At 37.1% G+C, this 14,484-nt stretch overlaps 1 protein-coding gene across 1 annotated transcript; it reads right to left on the bottom strand.

Annotated features, from left to right (window-relative positions):
• Positions 1 to 228: 228 nt before the first annotated feature.
• Positions 229 to 1,491, bottom strand: LOC138894384 (uncharacterized). Its single transcript, XM_070179081.1, has 2 exons — positions 1,362 to 1,491; positions 229 to 1,028 (listed from the first exon to the last, which is right to left on the bottom strand). Exons 1-2 carry the CDS (start codon positions 1,489 to 1,491, stop codon positions 229 to 231), a joined length of 930 nt encoding a protein of 309 aa, XP_070035182.1.
• Between the last annotated feature and the right edge of the window lie 12,993 nt (positions 1,492 to 14,484).

The following is a 14,484-nucleotide window of genomic DNA, read 5'->3' as shown; positions in this document are numbered from 1 at the left end:
CATCAACCTGAAGGACATGACAAGGAACTCGAAGTGGCCATATCGGGTGCTGAAGGCTGTCTTCAGAATATCTTTCACCCAAACTCTGACCTGGTGATATCCCTATCTTAAATCTATCTTTGAAAAGAATCTAGCCCCTGCAACTGATCAAACAAGTCATCGATCCTTGGAAGTGGATACTTATTATTAATAGTTACCTTCTTTAGCTGCCTATAATTGATACCGTCTTTAGCTGCCTATAATTATCAAAAAGCCGTCTTTCTTTCGCACAAAGAGTACCGGTGCACCCCAAGGTGAGGTATTGGGCCCAATGAAACCTTTCTCCAGCAAATCTTTTAGCTGCTCCTTCGACTCCTTTAATTCGACAGGTGCCATTCTATACGGAGGGATGGATATTGGTTGAGTTCCTGGAAGCAAATCGATTCTAAAATCAATCTCTCGCTTTGGAGGAATACCTGGAAGCTCATCTGGAAACACATCTGCATACTCTTTGACTACGAGAATAGACTGGATTGTAGGTATCTCAGCATCTGCATCTCTAACTCGCACGATATGATAAATGTACCCTTTTGCAATCATTTTCCTCGCCTTCAAATAGGAAATAAACCTACCTCTGGGTGTCGCTCTATTACTTACCCATTCAAGGACTGCCTCACCCAAAAAATGAAAACTGGCTGCCTTTGCTCTACAATTAACTACGGCATAGCAAGCTGCCAACCAGTCCATGCCCATGATAGCATCAAAATCCATCATCTCTAGCTCAACTAAGTCGGCTGAGGTCTGATGACTACAAACTGCCACTGTACAACCTCGGTAAACCCGTCTAGCAATAATCAATTCTCCTACTGGTGTAGATACCGCAAAAGGATCACTTAGTATTTCAGGCACTATACCAAACTTCCCCGCGACAAATGGGGTAATATATGATAAAGTAGATCCTGGGTCTATCAAGGCATAAGTATCATGATAGCAAATGGTCAATATACTTGTCACAACGTCTGGTGAAGACTCCTGGTCTTGTCGACCCGCTAAAGCATAGATATTGTTCTGATTAACACTTGAATTGGAACCACTACCTCTGCATCAACCTCTACTAGCCGAAGACTGAGACTCGCGCCCTGAAGGATGCACAAATATAGATGATCCTATTGCTAAACTTGTTGGTTGTGCCATACCCCCAGAATCTCTATTTGGGCTATCTCGCATCATATGCCCCGGACGCCCACATGTATAACAAGCATCAGAACCTGCTCGGCATTGGACCAAATGTCCTCTACCATAGATGTCATACCGCGGCGGAAATGACCATGTATGTATTGAACCTCATTGTCGTTGCAAAACCGACGCTCGTGAGCTCTCACCTGGTCCTGACTGAGTATAGCGGTCATACCTGTAACCCTGTAACTGAGGTGGCGGAGACCTAAGTGGCCGTCCGAAGTACTGAGGCCTATAACTACCGTGAGACTGCTCCTGAGACCTGGGAAATCTCATCCTCTTATACTGCCCTTGCTCAGTCCTCTTTGTACCCTATTGTCGATGCCTACCCCTTTCTATATTCTGAACGAATGCCTGAATCCGGGAGATATCCATATTATCATGCAATGCAGCGGTGGCACATGCCTCAGTCAACTCTGGGGCTAACCCTGCTATAAACCTGTGGATCCTGTCACGCATAGTAGCAACTATAGATGGTGCAAATCTGGCTAATGAGTCAAAACGGAGACTATACTCTCGAACACTCATATTGCCCTGCTTGAGGGCTAGAATCTGATCGACCCGGGCCTTTCGGATCTCCTGCGGTAAGTATTGGTCAAGGAAGGCATCTGAAAAATTCTCCCAACTAGCTGGAGGTGCATCACGTACCCTGGACCTCTCCCATCCCTCGAACCAAAGGATGGCTATATCTCAGAGTCGAAAAGCTGCTAGCTCAACTGCCTCTTTCTCTGTGGCATGCATAACCCGAACGATCATGTAAAGTTGATCTATGAAATCCTGCGGGTCCTCCCTCTGATCTGTCCCCGTGAACTCTGGGGGACTCAAAGCAATAAACTCTTGGACCCTTGAACTCCCAGACCCGTCAGAAGATCCTGCACTAGCTGATACCCTTGCTTGTTGCTGGGTAGCTACCAATTGTATCAACAAATACACCGCACTCCTCAAGTCTTGATCTGGTGGAAGTGGAGGGGGAATTGGATGTGCGGTATCCCTAGGAATCTCCTAAGATGGTGGAGGAGCCGGTAATGGCTGAGTAGGGGTCTCGCCTTGGGCCTCAAACTGGGACCCATCTACTAGGGGTACCCTGCTGGTCCCATCACCTATTGTTGTATCTCCCCTATGGCTAGCCGTAGTCTTCCTAGTCACCATCATCTGTGTATGCAAACACTAACACGTAAGTTTAACTCAAATTTCCTATAACTCAGTTCTACAACACGATTTAGATTAGAAAGAAGGGTAACCAACTCCTAAATGTCCTGCAGTTCCCTGTTTATATAATATGGTGCACAACACATCTATAAATAATACCCTACTAGACACGGCTTGTAGACTCCCTAGGACAGAACTGCTCTGATACCAAGTTTGTCACGCCCCAAACCTGGGAGCGAGATCGGCACCCGGTGCCTCACCTAACCTAGCGTACCAAATTGCGACTAAGGGACTCTGAACATATAATGTCATAATTTGTCCATGGGGCAACCTTGCAAGACAATTTGCGAAGCAAAATATAAAATTGAATGGAAACTAGCGCTAACTAAACATCAATATAAAGCTACGCCGACAAGTCCGTCATAACTACTACAACTGACAAACCACCAAAATATCCATACCAGGACTACAAGCCCAACATATTGCACTAAATAATAGGATATGTCTACAAGCCTCTACTGATGGATATATTGTGATCGAAACAGGGCCCCGGCCTACCCATAACATATATACATACATACATAAGATGTACACGAAAACCTAGACCCGATAACTCCGAAGGACGCGGAGCTTATCAATCAGGCTGAACTCGGAAAACACCTACTGAGGAGGTCTACCCGTCTATCTATCTAAACATGCATGCATGAAATGCAGTGTCCTCAGAAAAAGGACATCAGTATGAAATAATGTACCGAGTATGTAAGGCAATAACATAACTGAAAATGAAACTGAACAGATAATATAATAATTGGAAGTAACTGGGAGTCAAAGATGATTTGGAGATATACTTACCTGCTGATACTGACTCAACTCCTTCAATATAGTAAGTAAAATAAATGTTCGGCCCTATAAGGCTCGGTACGTATAACTGCTCGGCCGTAGTAGGCTCGCTCATAGGCACTCGTTCATACTAGGCTCTGTATCTCGGCCATCCGGGGCTCGCTCATAGGCGCTCGGCCATAGTAGGCTCGGTATATATAACTTACCATCTGATCAGAGGTTCTCAATAGGGGCCTGCCTATCGATTATAGCTTGATGGTGGTGAAAATACTGTAATACTATATAGATATATAGACCCTCTACTCACTTACTGGAAAAAAATAATACTTAACTGAATATAAAGTCCCGATAAGGGAGAATACTATAACTTCTGATACTAGGATAATGTTAATAAATTTATAAATACGAACTTCTCTTTATGTCTCGTTATCAAACATATGTAGTTACGGGATCATGCCAAAATGAATGAATGGCTTAGCCTTAACATACCTTATCACAATCTTTCCAATCACTAAGTTGAACTCGCCTCTTCTCACCTTAATCTACAACAACAATAATAATACTATCATTAGGTTACGAAAGGTACAACTATCGCACAACGAACGACATTCTTATTTTGTATTAAAACGGAAAACATCTCCCCAATAATTCTTACTTCCTCCAACTTCAAGATAAAACCAACAACACCAAAAACAACAATAACAACATATATACATTATTTTCCAACCTTATGTACACCACATAATATTACAAAACAACCTAACACACGCCAATCTCTTCATACACACAGCGACCACCGTAGTAGTGTCAACAACCCGAAAATGTTATGACGAACGACCAGCCCAACATCCTGAATTTATGTGATGTTTATCCACACCTTTCCTCCTCCAAAACTCCACAAAAAAATAATAAATCATGCAGCCCAACAGCAACACCAAACAGTCCACAAAACAATCCATAAAACAGTCCGCTACAAATGAATAACTCAAACTCACGGCTTCCGATCACAGTCCCGTGAGTTCTTACAATTATAGAACAACTTACTATGCATCTACAGCAGTAAATAAGTGAAAAGAAAGAGAGCATTAAGCTTACCTTATTTGTTGGATAACTCAGCTCCTATCTTGGTTCTTCAAACTCTAGGCTTTACCTCCAATTAGATCTTGAAAGGGAGAGAAAATCAATTGGGGTTTGTGGAAAATTTTTGGGAGGATTTTTTCAGAGATTAAGTCTGGTTATTTTGCCCTATTATGATCCTAATATATGAAGGGGATAGGCCTTTAAAAGGCCTCTTTGAACGACCCGAGCTGGCCCGGTTTTGGACGACCCGAACTGGCCCAGTTTTAGATTCTCGTTTAAGCAAGTAGGTGACAGTCTGCGCAGTCTCGCAAAAACTCCCATATCTCTCTACTCCGATATCATATTGACAAAAGGTTTAATGCGTTGGGAAATAGACTCATAGATCTTGAATTTGATGCATGGAACAACCCATAACATTAAGTATATTGGGAGAAAATCACAGTTACATTTGACCCAAAGTTTCAGTAAAACTTATGAACGTAACTTGTGATGACTTTCATCGGCTTTTGTTCCACAACTCGCTTGACTTCAAAACATAACACAAGACTATAATACGAATAATATAACTCATAGCATAACCTCTTTATCATGTTAGAGACCCTAGTCTCACTCCAAAAGTACATGGTATAATATTCCCAACTTGTCGGCCTTCGACGAAATATTATTTTCTTCAATTCCTTTAGCTTATGAACCTTCCAACCCTCTTTGTACTTGTTGTTCATCATCTTCAATATTTGTAACTTCTGAGGTAACATGATTAACTTGCTTTATATATTTTCAAAGATGATCTCATTTTTGGGTCCTACATTAGTTTGCTCACGACGCAGTTTTACGTAGGAAAATATAGGGTGTAACACTAGTCCTCAAAACCCTTGCCCTCTCCTCTAAGCCCTCTTCCTCCAGTCCTCCCTAAACAGTGTCCCCTCCAGTGTCAAGTTTTAAGTGTCCGTTTTTTATGACTTTTCTGATGATGTTTTATGGTTGGTACCTGTTTTTTTTTTTTGAATTGTGGATGGTTGCTGGCAACATTGAAACTGCTCCTGTCATAAAATCCAAACTGTTTAAAGAAATATTTTCCCTTTTTGTTGTGTATACATTGCTCTTCTGTCTCTGTCTTCTATTATGTTTGTGTGCACACATGTGGCATGAGTTAACCACACTGGACTTCTTTTTGCTTTTACTTAGTTTCTTATTTTTATGATGCCAAAAAGGGGAAGAATATGCATAATTGAATAAATGATGTGCATTGATTGAGGGGGAACACAGATTCAAGGGGAATTTAAGGTTAAGCATTGCCATTTCTGGTTCATTATGGTTCTTCGTAGGCATTTCAATTATAAGTTTGTCATCATCAAAAATGGGGAAATTGATAGGTTATAAGTACCCTGTTTTATGTTTTATGATCTAACAAACTTAATGTCAAGAACCAGATAAGGAACCTGATACACATTCTCAAGCATGTGGAAATAACCAAAATTAAGCTTGAGAGGTTCGTCAGTCTTTCAGAAGGTAAAGAATCAATAAGGGGAACAAATGGACACCGGTTCCCCTGGTGATCGTACCAGTCAACCCTCCAACAGCTGGAAAGTGGTTGCCCGCACACACAACATTACATCACAGTGCAACAGTCAACTCCATTGGGAAGGGTCTTGTACCCAAGTTGCTTATATCATTCAAGTGATGTCATCAATGTTATATTAACATTAAACCAAAGATAAAACATCACTTGAACACTTAGAGAATTCATTCAAGCACTCCCACAGTGATTGATCATCGAGAAAATGATTCTCAAGTGTATCAAGAACAAAGAACAACACTGCTAGAGACCAGTTCCCCATATCAAGTTATTATATGTCCTTAGTTGAGTTGTACCTTTGTCAAAGTTCTTACTTGTAATTCCTACTTAGCTTACTTAAAAGCATTGTGTAGAAAATTCTTTGTAAATCATAAACCCTTGCGTTTGTGTCTTGGCTAGAGTTAGTCGAGTTGTAAAGTCTTTGTAATAGAGGTAATAGGATTGTTACAAGTTAGTGAGGGATTAAGAAGTTAATTCCTAGGTTACAATATGTTGTAATCTAAAAGTTTGATCAGTAGTGAAGTTGAAATCCTACAAGGGTAGGTCGTGGTTTTTAATCTTGTCAGTTGGGAATTTTTCACGTAAAAACTCTCAGTGTCATTTACTTACTGCTGTGTGTGCGTAATCTAGTGGTAAGCACCCTCCACTTCCAACCAATAGGTTGTGAGTTCGAGTCACCCCAAGAGCAAGGTGGGGAGTTCTTGGAAGGAGGGAGCAGAGTGTCTATCGGAAACAACATCTCTACCCCATCTAGGGGTAAGGTCAGCGTACACACTACCCTCCCCAGACCCTACTAGTGGGATTATACCGGATTGTTGTTGTTGTGTGTGCGTAATCTATAGAAACTAATAGAGAACCTGGTTCTCTATATAGTTTGGTGGACCCTCAAATTCTATCAGACCCATATTAATCTAACACGTAACAAGTGTAAGCGAAAGCATTAGGTGTATAAGTATAGAAACAATCACTATCATATCATCTTGGAAATACCATGAACTGTTTCAAGGTTGTAATATCACCTTCTTAGTTAAAAGAGTGGAATTTATTTTGACAAGCATATCACAAGCTGCTCTAACACTTTTCTTTTTTGGAAAAAAAATAAAATTAGGACCAACATATATTTATGAAGTTTCTTCATGAAAGTGAACCAGAATGCTATGTGGATAAAGCTCAAATTCATACAATAAGTTTGACCAGTACTTTGTATATATATTTCAAAAGTGTAGGGCTATCCCTTTTGTTCTTAGTTAAAAGAGTGGAATTTATTTTGACAAGCATATCACAAGCTGCTCTAACACTTTTCTTTTTTGGGAAAAAAAAAAATTAGGACCAACATATATTTATGAAGTTTCTTCATGAAAGTGAACCAGAATGCTATGTGGATAAGGGTGGCAAGTGGGCCGGGTCCGGTCCTAAGTGGGTTTTGCGGGTCCGGTTCTAAGTGGGTCGGTCCTATGCGGTCCGGTCCTAAACGGTTCCGGGCTTCGCGGGCTTATTACTGGAACCGGCTCGGGACCGGGACCACGAACTAACGGTCCCGGATTAAGTGGGCCGGTCCCGGGCCTAAACGGGCCCAACAGAAACTTTGTATTTAATTTTTTTTTTTTATAGAAGTTAGAGAAAAAAATAGTAATAAAGATATATAAGCTATATTCGATTTATATACTATATATACATCTTAAAATGAGTTGGAACATTTGGTCTAGCATGATTTAATGCAACTTGATAAGTATTAAAAATAGTTTGAGCATTTATTCTAATTGAGGCTATTGTTTCCGGAAGTTGAGACAATTCCTATCTTTAAGTGCTAAACCATTATAAACAGTTTCATACCAAAAATGAGGACCTCCTAATTTCATACAAGGATTTAACAAAGCAGAAACACCATAAATAGGGGGAATAGGGAAAAATATTTTTAAAACTTTTTTCTCATAGAATCAATAGCAAGTTTATAAATTTCCCCACCCTCTGAAAAATGAGCAAACAAATTTGCAAGTTCTGCAATATAAACTAAACAGTTAGAAATAGTAGGATAATATTACCCAGAAAATTCATTTGTAGCAATATGAAATTTTTCTAAAAAATCTACAAGTATTTTAACATTAGCCCAATCCCCATTTGTAAGGTGCTCATCATCATCACTTACATGTGCATTAAATGTTGAGTTTATGGGGTTTCTATATTCATATGCAACAACCAAACTTTCATACATGTAATTCCATCTAGTTGGACAAGGTTTAGGAACCTTTCTTTCTCTTAGGCCAAATTCATCGCATCTTTTAAAATATTCTCTAAGTCTACTTCTACGGTTTGAATAAAAAAGCCAATTAAGAGCCATTTTAACCTTTTCAATTTCAACATTTAAAATTCGCATACCATCACCCACAATTAAATGGTAAATATGACAAATACATCTAACATGAAAAATATTACTAAATACAGGACTTAGTATAGTAGTAAGCAAGGCTATAGCATTTGTGTTACTAGTAGTCTTATCCATTGAAACTGACATTATTTTATCACTAATGCAAAAATATCTACAAATATCCGCAATCATGCTAGAAATAAACTGCCCTATGTGACGTGAATTAATTATTCTATAAGCAATAATGCACTTTTGCATTGTCCAATGCTCATCAATCCAATGACTGGTAACAATAAGGTAATCACAGTCATTACCACTTCTACCAATATCAGTTGTAATAGCAAGACGACAATTTATATGAGTAAATAAATTGCGCAAATATTGTTCATATTCATGTTTATATTTATAAATATCACTCTTTACGGTTGTGCGAGGAAAACCTTTATAAGTAGGATTATAAATTTTTCTAATATAATGCACAAAGTGGGGGTTAGAAGAAAAACTATAGGATAAGCACATAACAGTGACCATTTTTGCCAATTCTTCCCGATCTTTTTTTGGATCATAATATAAAATACCACCGGTAATAGTGTTAATTTCCGGTTGAAATTGATTTGACCCGGTACTAAGGTCAACCTGACTAGGTGCACTTGTCCCCTCAGCCAAAGCTCTCATACGAAAATATCTAGCTTTATCTTGAGGGTGTAACAATATGTGTCTAGTCAAACTTTCCGTCCCCCCTCCCGACTTCCAACATATTGAAAAACTAACTCTTTGCCACAAGTTCTACACTTAGCCCCATTTTTTTTCTCTTAGTTGAGTAAAAAATTGCCAAACAAGAGATGTTTCTACCCGTTTAGGAGGTTGTCTAGAAAAAGTAGGGGGCACTAATAAGAGGGTCAGACGGGGGATCATCTAGATTATTATTAGTTGGGTTAACTTCAGGAGCAAGACTAGTGGGTGTATCATCATCCGATTGCGTTTCATCAAAATCTATTTCTTCATCATCATTTTCATAAATAGTTGGATTACTATAAAGAGCATTCATATATTCATGGTTTAATTGTTCACTGGGTGCAATATTATGGCAAAATTGACTCTCGGTAAATTATAATAAACTATTATCGCTATCAAGAATAGGAGGTGTAGGACATGTAACATGTTTGGGTCGGGGAGCCAGGGGAAGTGGAGGAGAAACATATTGGCCACTAGATTCACCACTCTTCGATTTTTCCTTATTTTTACTAAACATATTTTTTAAGGAATAAGCCATCTTAATTAATCAAGCAAAGTAAATAAAACAAACAAAATTATAATATTAAAACTTAAGAGTTGGAACGAGTTTACCGAATTGACGAACAACTTGTTGGAAATTGATTATCGTTGAAGATTTCAATTCACCAACTTCACAATTGTTTCACAAATTGTAACAATAAAGTAAACAATAGTAGCAATTATAGAAGTAAATTAGAGAGAGATTGTGATAGATTGATGATTTTATAAGAAAAAATGAAATAATGATGGGGTATTTATAGTTAAAAATAAAAAAAAAATGTAATTATAAAAAGTTTGGGATTAAAACAAAGTTAAGAGGTTAAATGGCTATTTCATAAATAGTCAACGGCTATTTTTTTTATTTTAAAAAATAGCCGTTGGGCCCGCTAAAGAACCGGTCCGGTTCTGACCCGTTTAACCCGCAGTCCCGGATCACTTGCCAGCCTTATATGTGGATAAAGCTCAAATTCATACAATAAGTTTGACCAGTACTTTGTATATATATTTCAAAAGTGTAGGGCTATCCCTTTTGTCACAAGATGTTAGGGTAAAATAACAAAAAGGGAAAACACAGACAATTGAGTAACTCAAACTCCTTGCTGTCGTTCCATTTATGGTTTTGTAAGTTGATAATCTAATTTACTGAAGTATTCAGGCAGTTATATATATAGTATCATCTTGTACTACTCGAAAATGAAAAACGTTGTAGTAATTGAAGTTAAAAAATAAAAAATAAAAGGACGTCGAGTTGAAGAGTACAATAATACCTTAACACTGATTGTGATAAAACGGGCCACACACAGATTGAACAATCTCTCAACTGAAAACGACAAGTTATTTGCCTCCTGAGGTGCAATTCGCAAATGACAAGTCTTTGTTATACAACTTTGTATCTATCCCACCGATCACTTTGCCGACGTGTTGGCAAAGTGAAAGCCACATCACTTTACTTTTAAAATAACCCCATTAATTTGAGTGTAAGTTAGTGCTATGAAAAAGTACGAGTTTTTACATCAATAGTATATGTATTTTTATTTAATTTAAAATGATAACTTCAAATTTAAAGTTCAATTTGATTTTAGTATAGCCAGTTAACAAAATAGATAATGTCAAAATTCTATCCAAATAAATGATTAATTTAGACATCGGAAATTTACCAACGGATGACTAGTACTTAGCTACGTAGTAGCTAAAATAGCATATTCTCTTTCTTCGAAAGAGCCGCCCAACGCGATTGACGACCACCAAATTAACCGTATTTAATATTAATTATCTAATTTTAAAATATAAAATTGTCTTTCATAAAATATTATTCCTTCCGTTTTAATTTATGTGAACATGTTTGACTGGACACGAAGTTTATGAAAAATGAAAACTTTTGAAATTTGTGGTCTTAAACAAGTCAAAAAGGGCCCCATAGTATTTGTATAGTTATAATAGCTTGTCATTAAGGGTAGAATTGTAAGTTTAATCAAAATTGTTTCCAAATTTAGAAATAATTCATTTTTTTTAACAGACCAAAAAGAAAATAGGTTCACATAAACTAGAACAGAGGGAGTACAACAATTTGCTAGTTATGGCAAAAAGAATTATTTTTCTAGCAAATTGTTTTTGCCAATATATTAATACGTAGTACGAAGAAAAGGCACAAGAATCGGGTCCCCAGTTTCTTGTTTCTATAACTCTCACACTTCTCTCTCTCTCTCTCTCTCGTTACAGAGGTCGAAAGGTACGTCTTTAACTTCTGATTTGGATCGGTGGAAGAAGAAAGAAAATGGGTTCGTATCAATTCTTGAGAAGTCATTCTGATAAGCTACAAAATCATTCCTCTTCACCTTTCTGTAGCGAAACGCAACGTGGATGTTCAAAAGCACAGAATTGTCTGCTAAAGATTCTCAGGACAATCTCCACTGTCCCACCACAGTATACCTCCACAGTTCTACCCTCGTTGCCCTCCGACAAACTCAATCGATTAGAATATGATGCGAAAAGGGGATGTAACGGATTTTCTATAGACTTGAATATTGGGTTTAATGTTCCCCCGGAAATGGAGGAATCTGATTCTGCGTCTCCGGTTGACGGCGGTTTGGTTTCTGGACAGAGTACTACAACCACCACCGCTGGCGGCAATTTCGCCGATGAAAAGTGTCCGTTTGCGGCGGAGTGCGGCGGCGTTTTGACGGTTGACGGTGAATGCGAGAAATCGTGCAAAAGTGAGATTTGTGGAATCGAAGCTATGATCAAAGAGGAAACTATACAAAATTTTCAGCTTGTGAGTAATGGGGTTTCTGAAACGAGCAAAGAACAAGACGAAATTGGGGAACTAAAAGAGGAACAAGGATTCATGGGTTTGCTGATTGAAGCAGCAACATTGATATTTGGAGACTTTAAAAACGAAAATTCCAATTCCAAACGCGAATGCAAGACCAAGACGGAGAGTAAAAGCTTTAAATTTGAAAATTCTGAAAACAGCAGAGAGAAAACAGAGGATGAAGAAAACGATGTAGCTGCTAAAAAGCAACTTAAACGAAGAAACGAGTGTACAGATCCAGTGGTTCGATCAAAAAGTGGAAGGATTCAGGTTTTGCCTAACAAATACAAGGACTCCATTCTCGAGCCGTTGACGCCATTCTCAAGAATCCGAGCAACCATTTTCTCTAATAGACGGCGGTCAAAGTAAGATAGATCACTGTTTTAACTTTATTTCATCTTTAGGTTAAGTGTGATTTTCCGGTTAAGTTCTTTACCTTTTCTTTTGCATTTTTTGTTATAGTACAGTGTTTTAAATTCATTACTTATTAAGCATTAGCTATTATATGGACCAGTAGCCGTAGTAGTCATAAAAGAGGAGAAAAGGAGAATCTTGCCTTAGTTGAACTAGCTAGTATACAACTTTGGGAAACACTTGTTTCAAGTTTTACTGTACTTATCAGTTCATCTAAATGGTATTTCCTGAATTTTGGTCCCTTTTGTACTTTGGTGGAGAAATTTGGACGTGTGATTTTGCTCACATTATCGATTCCAAGCTCAAATGAACAAGAAAAGGAGTAGTAGGGTATTCTCAGACAGCAAAATATAACTTTAATGAATCCTCACTATAGAATATGTTGGGATATACTCACTTAAGCACACGTTAACCTAACATGGGGCTGAATGAAGAATGAGGAATTATAGCTGATCTCAATTTACTTGGTATTGAGAGCTATTGCTGTTTTTGTTTTGTTAAATATGCAATTGATCTTAATTCATAGTGTTACTAGTTGAAAAGGTTTTATTTTAGTATTCGACAAGGCAAAGAAGGAGATACAAGTCAAACGTATTGTACTATTAATTTAAGGCATAAATATATAGTCTCAGTTTGAGGTTCATAATGCAGTGCCTTTGGGTTCTTACCAGTGGAATTTTAATAAGACTTAAAAGAGTATGCATATGGACTAAATAACGGTACAATAGTACCATACAAGTTCCATAAGTTAATAGCTAAACAACTCTATTATCCTACTCCTACAGCTCAGATTAGTAGTTTGAATATCTTGGATGAGGCCAGCAACTTGCTCTAGTTGTAGTCTAAAGGTTTGTTTTTTTACCTTTTTTTGCTCCACCCTTTCTCATCAAAGAAGACTAATATAATAATGTTCTCATTCTTCTTTCCAAGTAACTTGAACTACCAATCTAACACTCTTAACTAGGTTTAGATATATAAAACATCCCTAACTCTTTCTCGAAGGAAAAAATGAACACCAACATAAATTATAAGAGAAAATGTGAGTCCTAAATTAATTGAAAGTCAATATCGTGAGAACGGATGGGAAACTTGGACATGTAGACATTGACGGGAAATATGGTTGATTATCATATTCTATTTACTTGTTTTCCAGTTTTATCATCTCTCATTGAAACAATCTATTTGGACCGTTGGATCAACATTGAAAATATATATAAAAAAGATATTCATCCTTAAGCAACGGTAAATGCGTGAGCCAAATGTTTGTCAAGACAACTTTCTTTTTTCCTTTTTGTTAAAATATTATTATTGATTATATCCCAATTTTATTGACATATTTGATGCTTATTTTGACTAACTTTTAACTTCTTAAGATTTTATTGTTTCTTGATATAAAATTTAAATATTTAGAAATATATAACAAATTATACTTTTTGATTTTAGAGTAATAAAAAAACATTGTCAAAATTTAAGTCAAAAGTTTTGACGTGCAAATTAAATGAAACAAAAGGAAGACCTCTATCTATAATTCTATACTATATGTCATGTGAATTTCTTATACCGTTGTGTGGTTCACTCCATTGCGAAAGAAGAGTTATTTCAGAGATCAGAACTGAGACCTGCAAGGGTCCCCACTTTGCCCAAAACTTATACTGCTAAGTGCTAATACATACATACAGTTGGTTAAGAATGGAGACAGAATATTTTGACATCACACATTTTCAAGTGACAAAGAAATTCGCATGAAATTATACAACACATTTTATGTACTCCCTGTTGCAGACCTATAATAAATATTACTCTAGTTAAAATGTTAGTATATCTCTAAGAATTTAATTATTTGTATAAGTTGGTTCACACAATTCTACATAGTAATAAAGAGAAGAATACTCTAATCTCACAATCATTGCTCAACAATATATTATACGTGTTTGTCATAGCTTTTATTCTTACTACTACTAGTCAATATTTCTTTGCAAAAAATGCATTATTATTTGGTAATTCGAAGATGGAGCTAAGCTTGGCTAAATTTTTCTCCTTCATAACCTTATCATTTTAAGTTTGGACTGCAATTATTCTATTTGATTTGCCACACCTCATAACGGCCAGGATCTTTACACAAATAGCTGATTGAATTCACTTTTTTACTTTTTCTAGCCAATATATATAAGTTATACAATAATTATACATATATTATCTGCCAGCTATTTTACATTAAAGCGCTTGGAAGGTGGCTATTTAAGTTAATTCTTCAAATTG

This window comes from Nicotiana tomentosiformis, chromosome 6 (assembly GCF_000390325.3).
Source record: "Nicotiana tomentosiformis chromosome 6, ASM39032v3, whole genome shotgun sequence".
NCBI classification, from domain to species: Eukaryota; Viridiplantae; Streptophyta; class Magnoliopsida; order Solanales; family Solanaceae; genus Nicotiana; species Nicotiana tomentosiformis.
The sequence above is the reverse complement of the archived record's forward strand: the minus strand, read 5'-3'. Positions and strand labels throughout refer to the sequence as shown.